General features: G+C 38.4%; 2 protein-coding genes across 3 annotated transcripts; both read left to right on the forward strand.

Moving 5' to 3' along the window:
• The first annotated feature begins 634 nt into the window (after window positions 1–634).
• On the forward strand, window positions 635–24,602 carry LOC136255450 (uncharacterized). The gene is made up of 19 exons (XM_066048221.1): window positions 635–771; window positions 1,852–2,199; window positions 3,339–4,079; window positions 5,593–5,865; window positions 8,440–9,308; window positions 10,418–10,456; window positions 10,521–10,610; window positions 11,678–11,733; window positions 11,923–12,043; window positions 12,440–12,691; window positions 12,745–12,866; window positions 12,951–13,863; window positions 14,076–14,234; window positions 14,289–14,420; window positions 22,675–22,828; window positions 23,021–23,152; window positions 23,345–23,493; window positions 23,545–23,676; window positions 24,346–24,602. The coding sequence occupies exons 1-19, from the start codon at window positions 705–707 to the stop codon at window positions 24,499–24,501; spliced, it is 4,905 nt and encodes a 1,634-aa protein (XP_065904293.1). The 5' UTR covers window positions 635–704; the 3' UTR covers window positions 24,502–24,602.
• On the forward strand, window positions 14,430–22,667 carry LOC136255451 (uncharacterized). Of its 2 annotated transcripts, XM_066048224.1 has the most exons (6): window positions 14,430–15,133; window positions 15,193–16,546; window positions 17,405–17,605; window positions 17,689–17,877; window positions 17,927–18,028; window positions 18,087–22,667. In XM_066048224.1, the coding sequence occupies exons 3-6, from the start codon at window positions 17,567–17,569 to the stop codon at window positions 18,792–18,794; spliced, it is 1,038 nt and encodes a 345-aa protein (XP_065904296.1). In that variant the 5' UTR covers window positions 14,430–15,133; window positions 15,193–16,546; window positions 17,405–17,566; the 3' UTR covers window positions 18,795–22,667. The 2 variants fall into 2 exon arrangements, with proteins under 2 accessions (XP_065904296.1, XP_065904294.1); XM_066048222.1 differs by lacking the exons at window positions 14,430–15,133; window positions 15,193–16,546 and having other exon boundaries at window positions 16,783–17,605.
• Window positions 24,603–26,159: the final 1,557 nt, after the last annotated feature.

The following is a 26,159-nucleotide window of genomic DNA, read 5'->3' on the forward strand; positions in this document are numbered from 1 at the left end:
TGGATGTTTAGAAACGTCCAGTCCATGTTTCCACCTTTATACAGAATTCGTAAGCATCGCGAAATTAGATTTAGCATATATTTATTTACACTAATATTTAATGATAAATCGCGCCTTTCGAGTTGCCACGTGTTTACTACTGTTTTTGCCCACCTCGCTTTGGGGATTTATGCTATCCATTACTGGACGTCTATTGCAATATATTTTCCGTTATATCTACTATTTTAGATCATTTGAACTCTCGAGCCTGCAGCTCACTAAGTGATTATGCACTTGTCAATTTCATGCCCCACCCCCCCACACCCCAGGTGGGGATTTGACATTGCTTCTCGTCCCCACCCCTGGGGCAATTGACAGTTGTCCAATTCACTGACCGATTTTCGGTAGTTGCATTTCTAAACAATAAAATCGCACTTGCTATAATTTTACTAGCGATAGGGCAGGTTTATTACTAGTCGCATGTATGAAATATGCGCTTAGTCATCCTTGAGGTGTTGTCAAATCCCCTACTATGGGGGTGGGGACATAGTGGGGATTTGACAGCCGATTTTGCCCCAGTAGTGGGGAATTTGACACCACGATTTGTCAAATCCCCTGTATTCCCCCACCCTCCCCGGGGGTGGGGGGTGGGGCATGAAATTGACAAGTGCATTATTGCACGTGGGCTTTTAATGGAGTACTGATTCTAGGGAGGAACAACAAAAATGGCGGATAAAATACAAGAAATTATGAATATGCCAGAGTTCGACTTACAAAACTTTTCTGTTATCGGTGCGTTATTGTGTGTTGTGTATAGTTTTACATGTATAAGTAAATCTTGCAGCACTGAAAATTAAATTAGAACGCTAAGTTATTTGCAATACACAATACATGCAAAAAAGCCACGTGTCTGATAGTCAAGCAAGCTTAAGGTCTTTAGGCTGTTGGTTAGGTATGTGAACCATATTGGTGTGGTTTCTAGCAATGATATAATGAGCTTGAGGTGCTTGTGATGATTCTTCTTATTCATCTATCAATGTCATGCACCACCCCCAGATAGGGTGGGGCAATATAAAAAGTCTAGTGTCAAATTCCCAGTAATGGGGTTTAGAAGTTCCATGATGTCCCCACCTCTGGTTTATATAGGGGTTTTTGATTTACCTATCAAACTGCTGCTGGCAAAATCTCTAGGGGTTAGATGTCAAATCCCCAGTAGGTGTATGGGGACCCCCAGAGTGGGAATGGGGGCTTGACATTGATTTGTGTATTACCAGTACACAGTCTGACACTTTCTTAGAGATTCTCTGAACATGCTAGCTAGATGCACTATTTATTTTAGCAAGAGGTTATCGTAATTATTACAAGCATGTTCCTATTGTACATATCCTTGACCTAGAGCTTATAACTTACTATAGCTATACTTATGCATCGATAGCTGCTAGACTAATCCACTCGCAACAGTAGTCTACTTTCATACATACGCTTTGTGTATACCATTCCACAAGCAGTCCATCTCCTGGTGGCTGGTGACTTCTCATCTACAACAGTGCACAGCTACCCTATCATTTGAACCCCTTAAGGGATAAAGGGATTTCCATCCAATAAATTTGTGTCCGTAGTACTTGGGCTCCTCACAGACCTTAAAGGTTTTACTAGCTAGTGACTGTCTGTTTAGTCCTTTTCATCTTAATATTTCAGCAGCTGAAGGAGATAGCCAGCTGACTGAGATGTGCTTTTCTATCATGAGTTGATTACCTATGGCCTTTTGCTACCTGTTATGAGCAGATAGTGTACAGTTTAATGTGAATGCTATTGTTCCTCTGTAATGTTTTGAATTCTTGTGTAATGATGCTTGCTGTGATATTTCACTAGACTTGGAATGCCAGGTACTTAGGAAGTATTACATTGAGTTGAGCTCGGTATTATTTATTGAAGACATTGCAAGATATTTCTTGTCTGAACTTGTTATTGATTCTGATGAGTTTGAACAAATATCTGATGCTTTTTCCCACAAAGATAAGGCAAATGTGATGCTTGGTATCATACATCAAAAGATAAAGTCTGGTGACAAAAAGGTGTTTAAGATGACGCTTGATTCATTATCTTTCTATGGCATTGACAAAGTTCAGGCTGTAGCTGAAAAAATGAGACGTAAGCTGTTTGAGATGAGGATCAACAGAAGGAGTGAAATTAAACAGAGGATGAACAATAGGATACAAGGTTTGTAACACTGTGTTGGATGTCATTTATTGAGATGCTGTGTGTAGTGATGATCAATGAACTATGAGCTAGGTCACATGATCTTCTGTTATATTTATAAGTGGTGTTAAGTAATCATGTGAAATTGATACATGGTTTATTGATCTTAACAAAGAAGTGCATAGGGAGGCAATATAAGGTGGAACAGAACAACAGAATAGCAGAATAAGCGAAAAATACATTCTAAACATTTTCACTATTGTTTATACACTCTAACATTTATACAACCGTCACCTTGTAGGAACTCCGCAATCGCGATGACAGGTAACACTCAGTCAATTGTCAGGGCATGTTCAACCCGTAATTACACAACATTACAAACCAAGAACTATTTTAAAAGCACCTCTGCAATCAAAGTAGTTGAAAAATACAGACGATTTCCATTACGAAGGGAAGCCATCACGTGCTACCCCTAAATCAACACCTTTTGCTGTCAGCAAAGATGAATGGGACACAAAGGAGGACACCAGTAAGTCCATGAAGAATGCATTGTATGTATTGCGGTATGCCAAAAGGCACGTGTCCAGCTGAAGCGATGTCAAACAGTGAAAAAAATTAAGCCTATAACCTAAACCATTGTTGAGTTTCACTTGTCTGAAGGCATGTCAGTCAGTTACTTAGTCAGTAGAAAATTCCGTTTAATTTTTTTTTTAATTTTGTAGCAACTGTTTGAAAGCATTTCGAGTCAATCAAGTATAATTTGCATTTTTGTCCAGACTCCATGTACAGAGTTTAGGTATCCGGATGCTGAAACCGGTATGTACTCATGTACTAGCTTTTTGTAGTACATGTCAAGGTAAAAGAAAGGTCCACTTTGTGATGCAGTGTGATATTTGCTAATAGTAGGGCTTGTCATGAAATAAGTTGATGCTGTATTGCATAATAAAAAAAGCGGACATCATTTTTAGGTCCTCACACTTCTGCAGTTTATTGTAAACCATGTCAGTGGCATTACATGGAGATGCTTAGTACTGGCAGGTACTTAGTACTGGCAGGTAATAAGCAAGCTTTATTGATAATAGCTTCATGCTAACACAGGCATTAACTATGTGCACTGCATGCCTTAATTGCTGTATTATAATTGTAACTACTTGTAATAGGAAGAGAAGAGCGTAACTACTACTACAACGATGATGACCCAGTTGAAGTACCAGAATTTCCTGGATACAAAACAATTCTGCGCTGTAATGTTAAGCTGAAGACTACGATGACTAGAATATTAAGGAAAGCAGACTTCCCTGTCATCAGGGAGGCGTGCTACAAGCATGCCCGCACTGACCGTGGGCCATGGTTGTCAAAGCATTTCATCGAATCCATAAAGCTTGTTGAAACGGTTGAAGAATTGTTTGATGTTCTCCTTCATAACCAACAATGGGACTGGATCAATTTCCAAGTGTTGGAGTCCATTGTGGACAGCTCAAAGATGGATATAGCAAGGAAGGTACTGGATGCTTACAAGGATTACATGCTACACCTGACTCTGACATCAGTATTCAACATAAACTCCATGGTGGTTCCAATTGACAAACCTGGTGTAGAGTATACCAAAGTTAAGGAAGTTTTAGCTGCAGATGTCAAGCATATGATGGTGGGCGAGTTGCTTGAACATAAAACTTTCCTTGAACGACATGTATTTGATATTAACGAAGGTTCTACCAGGGTGGCATTCATTGATAGCCGTAGTTGGGAGGTGGTATGGATCATTCCGGCAGAGTGCAGTTATCATGCTTACAGGCGTGCATGCAGCAATGTCTCCAAGTTTAGTAGTGTTGTTTCACTGGAGATTGAAGATTACCCTGTTATTAAACAACTGGTGGAGCATTCCATTGATCTTCCAAATGGTGAGTTGCAATGTGTATATTGTGTACCAATAAATGCAATCAGACTACTTACCGTACTGTTTAAGTAGGAATCCCCCCAAAAGTGACCCACGCCATCTAAAATGCCACCTCTAAAAATCATCCTAGAGACTTCTTAAATGACAAAAATCACCTTTACGGAATAATATTATTCCATCTAATGTCATATTCAGCAGAAAACACTTACAGACGGTCTGATATAGAATTTAAGGAGAGAGAAAAAACACTGAAACTCAGACTTTCATCTGCCTGGCTGTCTGTCTGACCACAGTTGCAAGGCTGGAGCACAGCCACCATTTTACGACACAATAACTAACCAGTGAGCATGTGCCTTTTGGGGTTCCAACAAGTGTGTGCTCTCTGTGCCTTGCCTTTCCTTTTAATTTTCCCTATCAACAGTCCTTGAGCAGCATATTTAAATGCCACAAACTTATTTAAAGTGCTTACGCTTGACAGATACTGTACCTGTGTCTTCATGATAGATTCAAGACCACAATTGTCCTTGGTTGATTAATAGCAAATGAGCACAGAGACCACACACACACACACACACACACACACACACACACACACACACACACACACACACACACACACACACACACACACACACACACACACACACACACACACACACACACACACACACACACACACACACACACACACACACACACACACACACACACACACACACACACACACACACACACACACACACACACACACACACACACACACACACACACGTACACTTCTTAACAATATATTTACTCAATCAATCACAATGGCCACACACCATGATTATTGATCTAGCTGTATCCATAATGCTAGCACAGTGAAAATGTCACATCCTCTGGTAGGAGAAAGGCTGACTCGAGATACTCTAATACAGCAGTCACCCTAATAGAGCAATCACACGTGTATAGCTGTATGTCTAACAAACTATTATCTTAAAATTGTTAATTTAAACATGAAGTAGGAATCCAAGTGAGACAATAGATGAATGGTGGTATTATAGCATAGCTCAGTGGGAAAATCCCTACTTTGGCATTGAACAAAATAATTGGTATATAACATGCCAATGCAGGGATTTTCCCACCAAGCTGTCCTATTATACCATCATTCATCTCTCGTTTCACTACTTTTTATTGCTTGGATACCTTCTTCATTTTTAAATTAATATTTTTTTAAATATTAGTATTATGCATCTGTAGAAATTTTGGGCAGATTTTTGTTAATGTGGTGTTCATTGCTAACATTAAAATTGTCATTGGCAGGCCCAATGGTGTCATTTTTTCCTTTAATTAGACATGTAGGAGTTTGCTAAAGAATTATATTACAGAAAAAATAATTTCCTGTTAACATCAGCACCTTACCCTAATTTGTTATACAATTTTTTGTTATAGCACATAAAGAAAGTGCCTTTGTGCCTATTTTGGTTGTATATATTTTTCAGCATTATATATAGTACATGTTTATTTCTTGATTGCAGTGGCACATGCATCATCAGTAGAAATCATTGACCAGTATAGTAGTGTGCTACTGGAACAGCTGAATGCTATGTCAATTACCGATACAATGGTCTCTCGTGGTTTGCTGACTGAAACAGATCGTGAAGTTATCAACACTGCTGCCAATGAGTATCAAAAAAATTATTACATATTGGAGCGTGTTCAGAACATGGATAACTACCAACTGTTGCTGTTCTGCGATGTACTGCAGGGAGTAGAGAATCAAAAAAACATTGGTGGAACATTGATGAGTAGTCAGTGCACATAAGTAATATTAGGGGAGGTTGGTCTTGCATCATAACTGTAACATGAACCAAACATAGTATTTATATCTTTGTTTTATTAGCTGTGAGAGAACACGCTATGCTGAGATTTGTAAAAAGCCCTAGGGTGCAGCTGGCGTGGGTATGCTATTTATTCTTGGCATCAATGTGAGGTGTCAATGTTTACATTCCTTTGTGATCTTAAGGTGAATGATGGCGAATGACCAACCTCCTCTAAGTAGATATTTTTGATGTATGATCAAGTATACTTGCAGTAGTACAAGCTTTGCTTGTGTTTGCCAGCTGGGAATGTTATTAGTGCTATTAAGTAGATTAAGACTTTTAGTTTTCAATGATATGTACAACTTAGTTTTTATGTTCCGCATAGCAGGAAATTTAAAGCTAAATTTTCAAAAAAAAGTGTTTGATTGGAAGTTTGAAAGCACAATATTTCTTTGTAGCATAGATAATTATCTATAGTATGTTCACGTTGAGTTGAATCCTGAAAAATAGCTAAAAAATTAAAAGTGGATTTTTTCTCAACAGAGTTAACATTTCAGCCAACCAGATGATTATTGGTAACAGCAAAGGTGTCAATAACAGACACATACAGTTTGGCTCCATTACAAGTTCGGGAAAGGGCTGTAATGGACACTGTACTTATATGGCTTCCCCATAGGAAATGTATTGTGAAAATTTTGATTGGCCATAAATATTATGTCAAACATTTGAACAAAAAGATTTTGAAACATTTTTAGCGGGTCAAGCAGTACTACAAATGAGCTAAATTTCAAGATCGTGTGTAATTGCATCCATGAGTTATTAAATGTTTTTGAGGGTTCAGCTCAACGTGAACATACTATAGAAGGCTTGCTGGTTAATTGGAGGTAACTGACAATGGTTGCATTGGTTATGTACAGTAGTGGCTGCTTTGATTGTTAAGCTAAGTATATAGAGATTGATAAAGGCCCTTCTGGATCTGGCACGTCTACTTCCTCCTTCATAGCTTGAATACATTGTATCTATGCTTGAACTGACCACTGTGTGTTGGAATCTGAACTACCCATGGTTTGAACCACGGCTAGTTGGCTTTTTTTTTCAGCCGTTCTGTAAGTAATCTAGCTTGTTTGCTATCATTTCACTCAGGCTACTGAATAATTTCTTAAGTGCATGATCAAGACTCGTGGTGTCAGCTGTGGTAGCTATTGTACATGTTGAATTGAGTTTGCCTTCCAATGGCCCAGTTCCTATCTCTACAAGTACACAGAAAAATTTGGAATTTTCAACTAGAGTAGGGACCATAGCACATCGATAAAAAGTACTGAAACAAACTGGAGTAGTGCACGATATTAAATCACAGTAAAACAATAAGAAGTGTTATATCCCTACTGTGCTCAAGATACCATAATGGAAATGCACAGTAGGGATATAACACTTCTTATTGTTTTATTGTAATTTAATATGCACTACTCCAGCTTGTTTCAGTACTTTTTATCAGTGTGCTATGGTCCCTACTCTAGTTGAAAATTCCAATTTTTTCTGTGTACTTGTTTGTTAACTTTTTTTGTAAATAATTATTATGACTGGCATACCGCATCTAAAATTGTTCCGTGTGCCCCAATTATCGTCTGAAAAGTGAAGTATCCATTACACTTTGTTGTCAGCTATGTTCAACGTACTACGCAGCATTTCGAATCAAGAACTGTTCAAAAAGTACCTCTGCAATCCACGCATAGCAAAAGAAAGAAATGGTGCTGCGCACCCCAGTTATATCAATTATCATTTGAAAAGTGAAGTATCCATTGCGCTTCTTTGTAAGCTATGTTCAACTCATTACACAGCAGTACAAATTAAGAACTGTTTGAAAAGCACCTCTGCTATCAGAATAGCCACTATGAAAAGTACGGACGATTTCTGTTACGAAGGGAAGCCATCATGTGCTACCACCAAATCGACACTTTGCTGTCAGCAAAGATGAATGGGACACAAAGGAGGACACTGGTAAGTCCATGAAGAATGCACTGTACGTACTGCAGTATGCCAAAAGGCACCTGTCGGGCCAAAGCGACATCGAACTGTGAAAAAATCAAGCCCTTAGCCGTTATCGAGTTACACTTGTCTGAAGGCATCAGTCAGTTACTCAGTCAGTTACTCATCAGTCAAGTCAGTAGAAAATTTCTGCTAAATATATATATATTTTAAATGCCGTAGCAACTTGTTGAAAGTGTTTTGGGTCGATCTGAAAACTTGTTTGGGCTTAGTTTTACCTATCCAATACTGCCTCATCATCGTCAGGGAAAATTGAGGCTGGTTTTTGGGTGATGTTATCCCGTGGGCCACTCCTACTCTTTTGTGGTCCCTACTATACAGTACTATCGTACTGTATGAAGCTATTTGATAAAGTAGAAAACAAACATTATCACTTCTGAGTTGTAATATTGGTCCTTGTATTTCTGATAAATTACAGAAAGTTATTTTGAAAAACTTTGTTGTTTAAATATTTAACCTTTGCAACAATTTCCTGCTATACGGTGTTTTGCTTGTGATGTCATTTTTTATATACAGAATTGTCTACTGTTAAAGCTAAGAGGGATCACTCTGTCGATGCTTTGCCATCATCTTATGACAAAGAAACTGTTTCCACACCAAGAAGAAACAGCTTAGGAAAGAGGCCACCTACTCACGGTGACTCCCCTTGCACAAAACGTACCAAAGTGCTAGAGGCTAGCAGAAGATTCTCCTCAGTTGTGACTGAAATTTGTAAAGCACTTGAGTCAACCAAATGCCAATCTATCGTTAATTGTCTTAATCAACTTATGGCTAGCGAGGAACCAAAAATTCCTCTTTTCACCTCAGAAATTGTTGAGAGTATAGCCGACTGTGAAAATGCTGGGATTTTAGTTAAGCGAATGAGTCTATACTTCTCGTGGTTTGATCACGAAATTTTGAAGAAGTTAGTTGGTGCCAGTAACTGTGTGCAAGCAATACAATTGTTACATGACTTTGACTCTCAGCTAGACTATTCCTTGCCATTGTCGTCTCAATCACTGCCTATCCCTTCACCAAATATGATTCCAAATGACACACACCCATCAACCCTGCTGACTACTACTACTACTACTACAAAGGAACAATCTCAGTACTCTCTCCGTTACATTGACGAGTTTCGGTCATGGTTTTCGTCTTTGTGCAAGATTTCACAATATTCTTTGCACTTGGTGGCTGTTAAGCAGGCCCATGCCACATCCCTGATATTCTACTGGATGTTACCAAAATCTATTGTACCACTGATATGCTGCAAAGTGCAGGAAAGCTGTCAGATCATGCGGTCTAAGGGAGTAATAGAAGTAGCAGTATATCCTGGTGTTGTAATTGCTACTGATAGTGAAGTTAGACTGGGACCACTTGCCTTTTTAACCATAAAAGATGGATCAGTAAGTGACGTACATAGTGACTAAAATAAATGTACCCAAGCAGTGATATGCTATACATGTACCAGTACTAACAACCTACAACTATACTCTGTAATCTTATAATAATACTTACTGTACATACACACCCCTTATGTATTCGAGTACTCTAGTCTAACCTGACAGTGACAACCCCTGTAATAATATCATACAGTATGTTAGTATGCTATATTAGGGATCATGGAGTATTGCACTTTGACCAGAAACCAGTTTCATGGTGCCTTGGCAGTATTGGTTACAAGGTATGACCAAGCCCTAAAGTACCTTCAGTGCGACCTGAAACACTTTCAATATTTTGCTTAAAAACATTGGAATTTTCTGGTAACCAATGATAAGCATATCTCAATAGTGGCTAAGGCTGCTGGCTTGATTTGTTCGCTGTTCAACATCGCTTCAATACCCTTTGGCATCGCACAGTCCTGTACAGTGCATGCTTTATGGACTTACCCGTGTCCTTTTTATTTCATTTATCTTTGCCAGCAGAAGGTGTCGATTTGCGGTAGCTCCATGTGATGTCTTCCCTATGTTTGTATCACCAAGTTTTTCTGTTGTGACTGGATTGATTACAGAGCGAGGTCCTTTTCGTATTGTTCTTTGTTTGTTATGCTGTGTAATGGGCTGAACGTATCTGCAAATGAAGCATAATGGCCACTTTCGCTAACTGATAGTAGGAGCATGTGGTCAGCCCGATGCCATTCTTTATTCTAATACGATGCTCCAATAACATTACAAAAATATAAACAAGCAAGTAACCCATGACTGAATTAGGAATTATAGTGTATCTTTAGTATAGGCGACCTCCCCCTTGTTTCACTACATAAAACTCCTAGTTCTTGTGGTTATTACACTGTGATATAGCTGATATCCATAGCTGAAGTACATCTGTTTCTTCTAACTTTCATAAATGTGTTCAGATTAGTGAACTCGAGTCACATACTATACACAAAGTACTGTAATTGAACACAATTCTGGTGTGTTGTGAGGTTGCCTTATAATCATTTCTATTTAGATTAAAGGTTACCTTGTGTTACCAATAGTTTGTGCTATATTTACACTGTATGTTGATTGTGTAGTGTCACGCTGATGCCAAACTAAGTCTGAGCAGAGTCAAAGTTAGTGTAAATGTATAATAATAGTGTATGGAAATGTATCTAAGCACTTTTTAATGTAATTTAGGAAGTTCCTGATATAATTACTAAACTCTTCTCTGAGCTTGATGAGTACAGAAAACAGGAAGAGAAGAAATCAGAAGTTGAACTCCAAATGGTAATTTAATGAGTAGCACATATACGGTACTTGTTTGTATATAGCTGGGTTACAGAGGAGGTTGGACACGCACACGTGAGCACATACATTTTGTATTGAAAGTTTAACCAAGCGTTCATAAAAGTTTTCACAAATACCATTCGAGAGTGCACTTCAAGTTTATTCTTTTCAGCCGGTCAACCCCATTCAATCCCACTACTCCAGGCACGCAAATTGCTCTTGAAATCTATGGAGATCACGTGTGTAAGCGTTTGCTAGGTGGAATCCATGTGTAATACTATAGGGACGCCCTATGTACGTGTATGTAAGCACAATAATTGTCGAAGAAAGCAATGTGCATGCTAACAAAGCCTCTCAGGGTATTGAAAAAGAAGAGCGGACGCCGCTAGTTTGGCCTCACAGAGAATCGAAAAGAGAATTAGAAACTCGCACACCCATCTTGCAATAAGAATTTGCTGTTCATCTTAAGAAGCACAAGGAAACGTGGTGTGGATATTGTTAAACGTTTCTTCTTTCACTTACCCTCGTCACATATTAGAAATATGCAATTAACAGTAATAAATTTCAGAAGCGCTTGTATCGTGTCCAACCTCCTCTGGCTGGGTTAGTAGTAGTGTATATGTGAAAACCTTCCAAATTTAATTGCTATAAATTGTTTTTTTTTGTACTAGGATTGACAATTTACTTCTCCAGATATTTGCCATACATTCCATATTCTGAGCAGCTGTGTGCCAGTTCAAATGCTTGTTCAGATGTAATAAACCTGAACTCTGTTCTAATAGAACAAAGATACTATTTACTATATAGTCAACATTCACTTTTGTTAATTGTTTAAATAAAATAGTTTATAGGTTTACTCTTGTACTCACCTGGTGTGTAATACAGTACCTTAAGACCAACCTTTCATATTTCAAGGATTCACCACATTACAAATGAACCATGATCAAGTGCCCTGATGCTTAAGGTGCATGCTCATTCAGGGTCTCCATTTTGATGCTTACTGTGGAGTGACATAGATACAGTGTATGTGTATATACAACTACATATTTTGAACTCTTGAACTGTAGCAAAGTGAAACAACAAAGAATGACCAGCACCTAATGGACACTGATTCACAAGAAAGGTACACATTCAGTGTATTCAGTTCATGTGTGCAGTAAATTAAACACCGTACTGGTACGTAATCAGTTATCTTGTTTATATGCAAGATCTCCACTTATATTATGACTTCTGAGTAATCATATGTGATGGTGTTACATATGTCTCATATATGTTACATACTATATTACATTATTACTATATAATCATATAGTGATGGGTTAAAGAGCATTGAGGCTGAGGATGACACATCTGAAAAGGAAAAAGAAGACACATATCTCATTGACTTGTGGTTGTCTAAGAATTTGCCTTACTACTGCCATCAACTTGAGCAGGTGATTGTGAATGATTAAATGTGGCCAGGTCTGGGAAAATCAGACTTGTTCAAGGGACAGGATTTTTCATTGGTACAAGGTGTAAACCATTTGCAAACTACAGATTAAATATAGTTGGCATTTCTTTATAATTGTATGTGACCTAATTTGGGAAACCGTCAACGAATAGGTTTATTGGTGTATGCAAAGATTGACAATTTTCATAAATCAGTCACATATTCTTTAAAATACTGTAGGCAACAAGACCAGTTTTCTCAGGCACTAAAACATGTACATGTGCAGTATTTGTAGGCACAACAATTTTTAATGATTAATAGTTTACACACAATACTAAACAGGTCATTTCTTCTTGCAGCACAGGCCTGCTTACTGTTTTTGGTTGTGTATCACTTTTAGCGTGTGCCTAGCATATGGTGCTTGGATCAGATTACTGCTGCAAGTTGGGAGTCTCGTGAGGCTAGCTTGAAACAGCTGACAAGGAATTTGGCATTATTACTTGTTCCCAGTTTCACTGATGAAATTGAAAGAAGGCCGTCCGACTGGAAGTTGTCACGATCTAATAACATCAAATCTATTTTGGAAGCGTGCTGTGCTATAGTAGCATATGGTTGTACTGATCCGGTGTTTGCAGTGTATCAAGCAGCTCTGGTAAGCGAGCATTTACCTAAATGTTTTATTTTTATCAAGCATTCCTGTTGCAGAACCTGTGTTGGGTATTGGCTTTCATTACATTGTGCAGTTCTGCAACAGAATTGGATAACTTACAAGTTATGTTCAGGCCTATATTTTCTGCTGTTTTCTCCAGATATCATGATCCTCAAGAGTACGTCTAGTAAATATATACAACATACTGTATCCTCTATGTACTACATACAAGATTTGTTGCAATTGTTTTTTTGTCCACTAGGAACGTCAGAGAGTGCACTAAGCAGTTCCTACGTTTATTCATCCACACTCAAGTTGGTGTACTCAGCACTATCAACAACCTTCCCACTACATTTCGTCTTGGTGGAGTTGAATGTATTCTGATGAGCACACTTGCCCCTCCTGTGCACAGAAGTACTTCAGAACAGTGGTGGCTGGGACGTCTGCATTTCTTACAGGATGCATTTACTACAAAATATAGTCATTACTTTTTCCCAAGAGACAAACCGCAAGAGCTTCATTACTACAGCAGCTATAGGAGGTCACAGAAATACAAAGTAATGCCAATTCCAGTATCCCGCGAAGAATCACTTAAACTTTTTACATTGCTGTGGAAATTTGTATCTGATGCCACTCGTTCTCAGTATGACATAGTGGTTGATCTTGCCGTTCAGATTTATTGTGATTCTGTTGATTTAGTTCTTGATTATTCTGATGGGTTGATAAGAGCTAGGGAATTTATAAACTCGTGTCGTCAGTCTGTTGTGGGTAAAATTAAGAAATTAATTACAAAAGCTCAGGATCGTGTAGTTCAGTTGGAGAAAGAAGCAGCAGAAGCTGCTGTAGCCGCTGCTGCTGCAGCTGTTGCTGAAAAAGAAAGGAAGGAAAGAGAAGCTAAAGAAAAAGCAAAATTAAGAAGGGGTTATCAGGATGATGGATCAGATACAGAAACAAAGACAAAGGAAGAAAAAGCAAAAGAAGAAAAAGCAAAGGAAGAGAAACCAATTGAAGAACCACAGGATGACCAACCTACTACCCCCAAAGAGCCAGAACCTAGTGATGATACAGCAAGGGTTGGCACTCTGTTTAAACAAGTAGCACAATTTGTGCCAGTAGAGATCCTGAAACACGAAGAATTACTTGGACAACTCTTGATGGATAGTGACTTATCCGAGGTATGTGGAGTTTATAGCTAATTGGTGAATGTAACACAGTTGTATACACATGCATTTTATGTAAATTTTGTTCTCTGCTGTTCAGAGGAAAGTTTACTTTTGAAATACAATAGCACAACTGCCTTTTTGTTACATGTATAAATTAATAGTACAATAACCAAATAAGAAATTGTGCTATCTAGTTACTACTGCTATCTTTTGTCATGTTGCAGGTATTTCCAAAGGATTTATGGGGTGGTAAGGAGCTAAGCCAAGACAAGGCTGCTGTGTTGGCAGACTACCAGGCAGAGTACCAGGCAGCAATTATTAAACATTCTTATCCTCCCATCTTCCTACCTGCTCCAACTAATGATATGTTAGCCTATGTGCAGGTACATATACAGTAGTCATTGCCTTAATGGGTGTAATTTACATGATATCCATAGGGAGGCGATGAGAGTAGTAATACTGTCATGTACCGTGAGGGGATGGAGTGGATTAAAGGAAATCTTGTTTGTGCTGACAATGTATACTCTGCCCAGGATGTCAGGACTGGTACTATCATGGCAGTCAAACAGGTACACAGTTAATATACACTAGCATAGCCAGACCTTTAGTGATGTGTGGAGCACATGTATAATTTTCACATATAACTAATAACTAGCACCATATGTGACCCGATCTTGGAAAACCTACCTTTTTGGCACAAATAGAAATTTCAGAAATCAGCGATAATAAAATTTTCAAAAACAATCGCATGGCAATATTTTTACATGAATACATAGAGAGATTATCTTTCTTTCTTGGTGTAAAATATTACACGCATAGGTATTTTCTATCATGAGATATTCCCAAAAATGTTGCACTGTGTAGCCATTTCACTGTATGCGTAACACGGGAACTTACAAATCATCCCATTTGTTCCAGCCGTAACTTCTTTTCCGCGCCAACCTTCATTCTTTACGTGCCAACTCCCTATGGCTACTTCATCGAGAAGAAGCGGGGTTTTGTCAGTTATTAACTTCTTAGCGAATGATGGAATTGTGCAACTAAGTTCTAATGACTACGCACAGTTTGAGGCGCTTGTACAGGATTATTTTGATAAAAGTGACGACAGCAGTGCTGACGAAATCAGTGACCAAGAAGGTAAGGAATGCGATGAAACCACCGCAGCAATCCTTTTAACCGCTTGCATTACCCACAGAGACAACCAGACGGCACAAACGAAAGAAATCGAGGTCTGTTGTGGCAGATACAAGCAATATTGATGAATGTGATGACATACGGCAAGGTAATACTAATACACACAAGTTACATACATTAACCTGAAACAATTTTGAATACATGTAGATACTTTTGATGCTGGAATAAGAGTTTCTCCTATTGCTACCACTGTGCCAACAGACACCACTCATCTAGATACAACCAATTCTCTGCCGTCTCCTGGTTCAGTCACTAGTAGCACACCACGTAACCACATTGATACAAACTGGGAGGATGCTTCTTGTGAAGACAGCGCTATTAGTCACAGCCAGCCTAGTAGTGAGCCCACAAATAACCACCAATTATATGTCAGTGAACAGCTACCTGCTAATCATAACTGGGTTGGTAACAGCTATAACCATTCATCCTGGAGTAGTTTCATTACTGAGCAGTGGTCTGGCTATGGTAGTCAGCTTACCAGTCAGCATGGTCATCTGTGCACTTCACAACTATTTCCTGTTCAAAATTGGAATAGCACCACCAACTGGCTTCCTACAGCTGTACTCTTGGTCCTGGTGAATTGCAACTTGATTTCACTGGTCAACAGATACCAAGGAATAGTACCTGGTTTGCTGCCAATGCTGACAACCAACCACATCACAGCCGGTACCTAGTTGGTGATCAATCACATAATAATGCAAGTTACAGTTTAATCAGTAGTGGTCAGCACTTACCAGTTACAAGCCAGTTGTTAGGTAGTTCCCCAGTATGTGACTTTCGTGAAGCACATACCAGTGAGAGTCAGTCGTCTTTCTCCATCAATAGTAATGAAGTTGCCAACAGCAGAGCTGCCAGATTCCATACTAACGATGATGATACTCCCATGAGAGAAAACAACACAAGTACTAGGAGACAACCCCATCACGACCATGATGACAATGATGATGATCCACAACAATCAAATGAGGAAAAATGTGCAAAATTTGTGAATGATACCTGTGGTTGTAAACTGGCAGTAGGTGATAGGCCATGTAGCACTTTGTTTACAGCCAAGTATTATCATGACATTCGAGCACAGGCTGCTTTTCTTTCTCATGAGCAACTTGACATGGTAATCCTAGGCTCAATTATGTCCACCATAAGCACTGATGAAGACATCGTTCATGGTCATCACAAAATTGAGAAGCGATCTAGGTACAGAACGGAGCACATGCACAATGGACATCATGTTTGTGCGGCTACCTTTGCTTTCCTTCTTGGAATCAGACCAAAGTACAAGCTGCAAGCTCTCAAGAAGCATTATGCTGAAGATAGGTTGACTGTAAGGGAGCATAAAAATAAATGACGCTTACCACCTAAAGCACTCACGTACCAAGATCAGACAGCACTTGTACAGTTTCTGCAAAACTATGCTGAGGATAATGCCATCCTGCTGCCTGGTAGGATACCTGGGTACAAACGAGACGATCTGAAGCTGTTGCCATCCAACTGCAATAAGAAGGTATTACTTTTAATAAAAATAGGAATATAGTAGCATACAGTAGGGAATATGATAACCCGGACCAGACCAAAGATCAATTCTCCAGGAATACAAGATTAGGCATATTTTACTATTATTTGTATCCCTGTAGGTTTTGTACGCTACTCACCTTAAAGGAACTATGCCAAGAAGGCGATCGCAATATTGAACAGGACGCACAATCCACTGTGGAACAATCTAACTAAGCTAAAACGTCTTCTAATGCATTTCACTACACAGTCACTACAAAGCTAAGTGTTCTTCCTGCTGTACTTGCATAGAACAACAGGCACACATAAGTGGCTGCCTGGATTTATTAGAGTCATGAACTTTACGCAAGATATTTATATTCTGGAATGATTCACTATTGCTTTCCTTGCTTAATTCAATGAGATATATATCACCAAATTATTGTAGAATGTCCTGGGGATAAATGACTGCTCAGTGCGACTCTAATAAATTCGGGTAGCCACTTGTGTGTGTGACTGTTGTTCTACACAAGTACAGCAGGAAGAACACATAGCTTTGTAGCGACCATGTGGTGAAACGCATTATAAAGCGTTTAACTTAGTTGGATTGTTCCACAGTGGATTGCGCATGCTGTTCAATATTGTGATCTCGTTCTTGGCATAGTTCCTTCAAGGTGAGTAGTGTATAAAGCCTATAGGGATACAAATCATAGTAAAATATGGTTAATCTTGCATGCCTGGAGAATTGACCTTTTGTCTGGTCCGGTCCGGGTTATCACATTCCCCACATACAACATAATAGTTAAGTGATTGATTGATTACTAAATCATGCACCTGTACACATACTGATCATGAGTGATTTTTATTACAGTGTGTATGGGAATGTTACAAGACTTCTTGCATCACTACTGGAATTCACTATGCTGAACTTACAACATTTCGCAAGTACTGGCATCAGCTTGCACCTCACATTGTGATCACTATACCAAGGAGTGATTTGTGCTGGACTTGCCAAACAAACAGCACCTTGATTATGAAAGCCATCAATCGATCAGATGAGGAAAAATCCCAGGTATTGTGCTTGTTTCTTAATGAGTCCTAAATAAACAAGTACGAATAACAATGAACTTAGATCTTTTATTACCATTTTATCAGACCATCAAGCAAGCCGAGAGACACCTCAAACTGGTTAAGGAAGAAAGGGCAAAATATCGGGGCGCTTGTGAGAAAAGTGCAACAACTCTGGAGAAACTCTTCTCTGCTGGACCCCCACCTCCAGATGCCTGTGTACCACCTAAGAGTCATAAAGGGACGATACACTACAGTTTTGATATGGCACAGCAGGTATTTGAACATACTTAAAGTTTTGTAGATGTACCTTGTCTGCTTATAGGTGCATTACCCGTGTGATCCCTTTCAGCCAGGTCCAATATTCTTTCTCACGCCACGTAAGTGTGCCATTTTTGGCATTTGTTATGAGGCGATTCCTCGGCAAGTAAGACATTATCTATGAAAATACTGTTTGATTAGTGCTACACATTGTTTTCTTATAGATCAACTACCTGATTGACGAGGCATCTAATGTTGGAAAAGGTGGCAACATAATCATCTCAATGTTGCACCATTTTCTTGCACACCATGGCCTTGGTGAAACATCTGTACACCTCCATGCAGACAACTGTACTGGGCAAAACAAAAATCGTTATTTAATGTGTTATTTGATGTGGAGGATACTCACTGGTCTCCATACTGAAGTGAAGATTTCATTTCTACCAGTTGGGCACACTAAATTCTCGCCCGACTGGTGTTTTGGTCTTTTCAAGCGACGTTATCGTAAGACGAAGATAGGTTGTCTTGATGACATTGTTGCTGTAGTCAACCAGTCAGCTGCTCCTAATTTTTCCCAGTTAGTTGGCAGTCAAGATGGAACAACCATCGTTCCAATGTACAATTGGAGCGATTACTTCGAGAAGACAGTGAAAACCGCATTAAAGGGGATCACTCAGATGCATCATTTTAGGTTTTTGAGCAGCCGCCCTGGAAAAGTGATGGTAAAAAACACTCACGATGACCCAGAATGTATGATCAGTCTGCTGAAATCATCATCATGGCGTCCAGAACCTGGTGAACTGCCTAATGTAATTGTTTCAGCAGGACTGTCAGCAGAACGTCAGTGGCATTTGTATGAAAAAATTATAGAGTTTGTTCCTGAAGAGGCACAGGACTTGGTCTGCCCTAAACCCACTGTCCCTAAACCATGAGAATACATGTAGTAACATTATTATTTATTTAGATATGTAGATGATGTGTGTAAATATTCTTAGTTATTCATTCCGGAGACCATTATTTCAAAAACGACATGTAGGTATTTCTAGTACATTGAAGCGTATGCCACATTGCACACTTCTCTTGAGGCTTAACAAAAAATGTATACAATGTCTATCCTGAAAAGCCTCTAATTTCATGAAATTTTTTTGCGTTCTGCCAATCTGGTCTCTGAATGCAAGCTACTGCCAACTGCTGTTAAAAAACACACACTTAGTTCCATGTTATAGTACAGTTGAAGAAGTGGGTATCTTTTTATGCTACGCTGCTTGCATATGCTAGCACATAACCACAGTAAAAGCAAAAACAAACTAAAACAATTCCTGCCGATTATTACTTGAAATTCCAAGTAAAACCGCAACTTAATTCAAAGCTCCTTACTCACTTGGTACTTACTTACAAGGGTATCAACAGTGCTAACTTTAATCCAGGCCACTACTGCTAGCACACTGTGCATAAACAATGTAAACCTTTAGTAGCCTAGACACCTGGCTAAGTCAAAAACTTGTTTACACCCACAGGTATGCAATCAGACAGCTTAATTCAACTTTTAACATTTGCCAGCAAAAATAATTATGAACCCTATTGTTGCCGTGTACGTGACTTTCTATTAAAACTTTAGCTCCCTATTATAAGCACTGGGCAAAACAGAACAGTGGCTCTAGAAAACTCCTAAAGCTAAAAATCGATTGTCGTGCTAAACATTGCTATCAAATTACACAAAAACTCTACCAGTGAGTGATATTACACAGAATCTACAACGCCGGCCTAACAAATACTCATAAAAGACTTACTCGATCCATGAACAAACGGAGCAATTTTCCTCTCCTTAGTATTGTCTTCCATCCCGTTCGTGTTCATCTATTATCCGTGCACTCAATAAAAGTTGTAAAATAATGCTGCGTAAGGCAAGAAAGAAGCACAAAATCAGTGATGCCGTGACACATGTGCTCTCTTTTCAAACATCACATGATTTAATTAAGCAAGGACACGTGATATTATTACAAGAATCCGCATTTTATCGCTTCTAATCATTTAAAGCAAATGGAGTTGGTCAAGAAGTGATTTGTTCCTATCTGTCGACTTTAATTACTTACGGACAGTTTATGGAAACATACTACAGCACAACTCAACCAACAATGAAAAGTTAGTTTGTAATGTATTGGAGAGTAAATTGACCATAACTTTATAACGTTTGTATGAATCGCTCTGAAATTTTTACACAGTGTGCACAACAATATTTTGCCTTATTTAAGCTATAAAAAGCATTTTTGGCCAGTGTGCCTAAAAGGTAGGTTTTCCAAAATCGGGTCACATATGTGAGTCCACCTCAATACATTTGTTTTTGTAACACTGCCTTGTAACATTTGTTAAACAATGCGCGCATCAACAGCCAGCTGAGGGTGCATGCCTGGTTTACTGAAATTGTTCTTAGTAGAAGTGACATGTGTGTTTGTACCTATCTACCTAATTAAAAAGTTTGCGAATTTTCACTTAAATGTTTGTGTAGTGCTTCAGTACACTATGCAATCGTGAATAGTTTTGTGGAAAAGTGAGGCAAACGGTTTACATAGGTACTCGAATAGTAATTAAATGTTAAAACTGAACCCCTACAAGTTTGTTTAGGCATCAATGGTAAGAAAATAGTAAAGTGGTAAGAAAATGTAAACTGTGTAGGCATCAATGTAAACTTTTCCCAACCTTCGTGATTACTGTTTCAGGAAGGTATCAGTGAATCCTCGTGACAAATTCGCAAACTTTTTTTAATGCAAGGTACTGTATCTATCTAACTTTGTTTGTCCATATGCTCTCGTGTGAGCAAAATCGTTAAATGGTAAAAGCAGCATTTACGTATGAAGTAAAAGTGAAATGAGGTCTGTGTTAAACTTCCACACAGGTAAACTTTTGCTCTGAGGTGGTTTCTTTCGGCAGTCTGAAATATGGGCATAATGACTCTCCTCGGACTTTGTGAATCAGCATCCCTTTAGGTTTTACAGGCATTTAACAACTGAAAAGCAACTGTGCAGGCCTTGTAGACTACCAGGAATAGTCTACATGTATCTCTTCAAGTTGGATAGGGGGCATATCCCAACGTATGCAAATGAAAATGAAGAGCAGCTTTGAAGCTTTGTGGAGAGAATTTGTGGGAAAAAAACATGATAGTCAAACTGTAAAACAGTATAGAAGATACTTCTGTTGTGTGTAATGTGTTGTTAAGAATGGTTTGTTTAACCCTTTATTACCGAAGTTTTTTTTTACAAAACCGCAAGTGTGAAAACTTTTATGGCTTGTGTAAACTGTGGGCGATACGAGTGGACCCCACCCATTAATTAACCCATCAAGCTATATACCGTTTGATAGCCATCTCTCTCTTCTACCAACACAGCTAGAATACTTACAGATCACACACAAAACTCATGCGCTATGAAGCGAAGAAAGCGTATCTTCTCCGTATCGCCATGGCATTGAAAGATAGGCGCCGCCATCTTACTAATCAACGCGATGACATCACACTATTTATTTTTAGAATCCTTATCACGTGGGGAATGGAGTAATTCCAACTAAAGCCTCCTAGTAGCAGGGAGAAGGCGAACATGGAGTTTTAAACAGGTATTATTGTTTTGTATACGCTATTTTATATTGCCAAGTGCCATAACTTGCCCATGCTTCTTCCTATCGCCGAACGGTAAACTTCATTAGAAACGCCCGGTCCTTCTGAGCAGTTTGGTAGCAATTTCAGCTTCCCTACTAAAAAGGAGTTATGGCTCCGTTTATAAAGGGCACTCGTTATGGCAATATATTAGCCATTCGATAATAAAGGGTTAATAAGCGCTTCCTTAGTAGTGCATAGCAACGTACAGTAATTGAAGAATTACAAAAATTTCGTGAATTACAAAATCCAAGAATTACACACTAATAATATTATGTATTATTGCACAAACAAAAACCTATTGGTTAAAATAATAAAATACACTGTAGTATTAAATACATAATAGTTGGTTAATTCTAGGTGAGTTAATAGCTGCATGGCACCTGGTTTTTAGAAGTAGCACAACTTGTTTTTGCATATATACTCACTTTTATAGTTCAATTTTTAATTCAGTGACATGATAAACTCTCAAAGTAATTCATCCAAATCTGTTTCTCAAGGTGTTAAGTGGTGTCTCTGGATCACATGATGTAACTGTTGAGTCTTAGTCACTTAAGTGTTCATTAGCAACAGTAATGGGCGTCACTGGCCTATGGAAGCAATTTGAGTATGCACTTGCCTGTCCAGGTCTACCTCTGACTATACCGTTGCATGATAAATCAGCATGCACACTAGAATGCACACATGCACATACATGTATGTACTACTGTATGTTTTTACTCAGAGGAGGTACGACACAAATTAAGTGCTACTGAAAAGAATTTGCAGTAATTGCATTCTTCAAATGGTTAAATCGCGAAAATCAATCCGTAGACAAGATTTGATGAACTGCAAAGCTACTTAGACACTTGTGCAGTTGATTTTCACTGGTTTTCTCTTCCCAACTTGCTGCTTGGCCTTATTTCGTACGGTTAGTTATTCATCATGTGATGGTTCCTCCAATAGGCTGTGTATATCGAAACTGAACCACTGGGGTTGAATGGGGTAGACTGCACCGTTGAATTAAGCATAAGAAAAGAGTTCGGTTGGCACGTATTTTTCATTGATAACCCCACGAAATAGCTTCCCTGTACAAAACATATGCGCTCGTGTGTGCGTGTCGTAACTCCTCTGGTTTTACTACACATTCTGGTATACTCTTTTTTGGGGGGTTTTCCTGCTTGCAGGTATCTTGTAGTGCTGATAATAAGGAAGAGAAAGAGGAGTCATTGTTGAAAGAATTAACTCTCATGGTGGGACTAGACCATTCCAATGTTGTACATTTCATTGGTGCCACTCATGAGCTGATGAATTTTAACATCTTTATGGAGTGGACTGCTGGTAGGAAAATGCACACAGTGTAGCATTCATAGTGGAAAATGTATGAAACAACATTAGTGAATTGAGCAACTCACATGTACTGGTAATTTTCCATTCTTTCAGTCCACTTCACCAGTATTTTTGCAACTCCAGTCATTTTACCTTGTACAGTATTGCACTACTGTTGTTTATATGTGACCATTTATATACTAGGTGGATCATTGCAGCAACTACTCTGCAATAGTAAAGGTCTCCATCCACTGGTAGTTGCAAGTTATACTAGACAAGTTGTACAAGGAGTAGCCTATCTGCATTCACTCAGAATATTACACAGAAATCTGTGTGGTAAGTTTTATATTGACTCCAGTCTTACAGTTTGTCAATAAATATTTAGGTGTATGATAAGTATCCTACTTAGCCATATTCACTTGATGAATTTGAGTCCACATTAAAAAGTTTCACTGTACCTTGTAGTATGTATTACTAGTTCATAGATGCTATGTTTTTGCATGTAAAGTAATGTTAAATTTTTTGTAGATGCCACACTATTGGTTGACTTTACTGGACAAAGAGTAAAAGTTTCTGATCTAAGCTGTGCAGTGAAAATGAATGATAGTGAAATAGCTGAAAGAGTACAGTTCTCTGATGATTACAAAATCCGCCATGCTTTGTATACAGCTCCTGAGGTCATACACTTCAGTAACCATTTGTACTACTCATGCATTTTTCTTGTTTAGATGCTTCGTAGGGAGCCATATGGTTTAAGCAGTGATGTTTGGAGTATTGGCTGTTGTGCTATTAAGATGGCTACTGGAAGACCGCCATGGAATCTTTCAAAGGCAGATGACCCTTATGCCGAAGCTATCAATGTGAGTACCCTTGCATAGTAATCCTAAAAAAAATTAAAAATTTTACTTTTGAATGGGGTTCATAAAAACAAAAAGCAATAAAACAAGGGAAGACATCTACACCTGCAGCTATACTAGTGGATGTTTAATCCCTACTTCAGTTGTATACACCCTCTTTAAATTCTGTTAATGGGCACCCATGACTATAGTAGGGATTATGCTGCTTTTTATTTTTATGATCTCTAATGTAAATTTTCTAATTTTCCTTACACAAAATAGATCATGGTCCATTATGAGACAGCTATTTTAGCTAAGTAATGAATATTTCACAGTTAAATCTTACCATTCTAAGTCCATAAAGAAGATTTGATGCATTTTGGAACAGTTGCAGGAGTCACTACAGCTAACAATACACCTTGTTTTATTTAGACTTTAAATTTCATTTACTGTTTTAATTATTACTGGTTTCCGGAAACCGGTAAAACCCCCTTAGAACCATGCCTGGTTTGCACTTTCTCACAAAAACCCAGGAACTAGCTTCACTGTACCTTCGCAGTATTGTTAAGTAGGGGCTCAATTATGCTTTCCAATACTGCCATGCTGGCTTAAAGAAAAAGTGAGGCTAGTTGGTACTCTATATAAACCTATGTTCTACTGCTGCAATGACCATTACATTACATTCTCTCACAGATTGCTATGGCAACTTCAGCCCCCATCATACCCGGCAACTTGACAGTTGAAGCGACAGATCTAGTGATTCGTTGTTTGGAACTGAAACCAGAAGATAGACCAATGCTGTCAGACATGTTGGAACATGCCGTGTTCAAGCATGACAGTATGCCATGACACTAGTAATGATTAACATTAGCTATTACGTTAGGTTTTATTTTAGTGCATTAAACACATTGGTTTTGTTTTGTTTAGAAAAAGTGAAGCAATAAAATTAATATTGTAACACTAGTAGATGTGAAAATACATAATATCTATACATAATATCTTAAGACTAGCACCTTTTTGTTTAATTTTTTTTTTTTTTACATTTCCAGACCTTTTGGTAGCACCTTTTTGTTTAATTATTATTTTTTTATATTTTCTAGACCTTTTGGTAGCACCTATTTGCTCAATTATTATTTTTTTTACATTTTCTAGACCTTTTGGTAGCACCTTTTTGTTTAATTATTATTTTTTTACATTTTCTAGACCTTTTGGTAGCACCTTTTTGTTGAATTATTTCTTTTTTTTAGAGAAATTGTAAACAAGAATGTGGTATATATAATGAAAAAGGTTAGATTTGTACTATTCCATGATACCATTGCTCATTTCCAATCCACTACTTTAGTCCTTCCTCACTATCCTTAAAATGTTGATAGTCCACACAGATTTATAATTTGTTCAGCATCAAGATGTATTGAAATTATCTAAACATACAGTACCATGCAGAGTGTACTGTAATCGTAGAAGCATTACCCTGTGATAAGTACACTCACTCCCCAAAGGTATATAAGCGTGTTTCTTCCATTAATAACTCTTCCTAACTTGTAATAATTATAATTATTTAGCATTAATAAAAGTTATTTATTTATCCCTTTAGTAGAATACAAATTAATGTCTCAGTCTTTAGTATAACACACATGTACAGAGCACGTAGGATAGAGATGTACTGATTGTTGTACATTATAATTGTAGGTAGCCAGATTGTTCAATGGTTACTGCATTGGGCTGCTCACCTGGAGGTCCAGGGTACAGATCCAGTGGAAAACATAAAAAATAAAAAAATAAAATTTTAAGTGTGATGCATTTAAATAGCACAATCATAAAATACTACTCCATCAGTGCCTGGCTGATGGACCAGAGTGCCAGAGTGGTTGAAGGAGACCGCTTGGGAAACCCTGCGGGTGGTGCTGGCATCAGGGGCTCGGACCAGGAGCAGCCAGTTTCCTCCCTTATCCTAACAGCTTTCTTCAGGTAGGTTAGCTAGGCCAAGTCACTAGCAAAGCTGATTACCAAGTCCGCATGTGGTGCCCCACCGGCTGTCCCCTGCATCCATGACCAAGCCCGTGTGTAGTTGGGGGGCAATCAGGATTGGGCCAACCTCCCAAGGTGAAATGGCACCCATGGCCTGCTTTGGGACTTTTTTAACCTATTTTTTTTTCTTTACCACAGGAAGGAGAAAAGATGAAGCAGATGTACCTTAAATATTTCTGATTTTATCAGTAAATGTACAAATTATATATATAATACATATATTTATTACAGAACTGTCCATGGTGGTTTCTGTGTAACTGAACACTCTTCAAGGGAACTTCTTCTAGCTAATCTCTCTACATGGTGATTTGTTTGTAGCTGAACTATCAACAAGGTAACTTCTTCTAGCTGTTCTCTCTACAGGGTAATTTATTTGTAGCTGGATTCTGTACAGGTGATTTTTTTGCTGCTGAGCTCTTTACAGAATGGTTTCTTTGTAGCTGAACTCTCTACAAGGTAACTTCTTCTAACTGATCTCT

Source organism: Dysidea avara, chromosome 5 (assembly GCF_963678975.1).
Source record: "Dysidea avara chromosome 5, odDysAvar1.4, whole genome shotgun sequence".
NCBI lineage: Eukaryota > Metazoa > Porifera > Demospongiae > Dictyoceratida > Dysideidae > Dysidea > Dysidea avara.

What these genes read in the sequence shown, in the direction of transcription:
- LOC136255450 (XM_066048221.1), top strand. Translation starts at nt 705, where the DNA reads ATGGCGGATAAAATACAAGAAATTATGAATATGCCAGAGTTCGACTTA. An exon ending in TGGATAGTGACTTATCCGAG is followed by an intron (nt 13,864 to 14,075) that starts GTATGTGGAGTT and finishes GTCATGTTGCAG; the next exon opens with GTATTTCCAAAGGATTTATG. An exon ending in CTTTGTATACAGCTCCTGAG is followed by an intron (nt 23,494 to 23,544) that starts GTCATACACTTC and finishes TTTCTTGTTTAG; the next exon opens with ATGCTTCGTAGGGAGCCATA.
- LOC136255451 (XM_066048224.1), top strand. Translation starts at nt 17,567, where the DNA reads ATGAAAGCCATCAATCGATCAGATGAGGAAAAATCCCAG. An exon ending in CAGATGAGGAAAAATCCCAG is followed by an intron (nt 17,606 to 17,688) that starts GTATTGTGCTTG and finishes CCATTTTATCAG; the next exon opens with ACCATCAAGCAAGCCGAGAG. An exon ending in ATGAGGCGATTCCTCGGCAA is followed by an intron (nt 18,029 to 18,086) that starts GTAAGACATTAT and finishes GTTTTCTTATAG; the next exon opens with ATCAACTACCTGATTGACGA.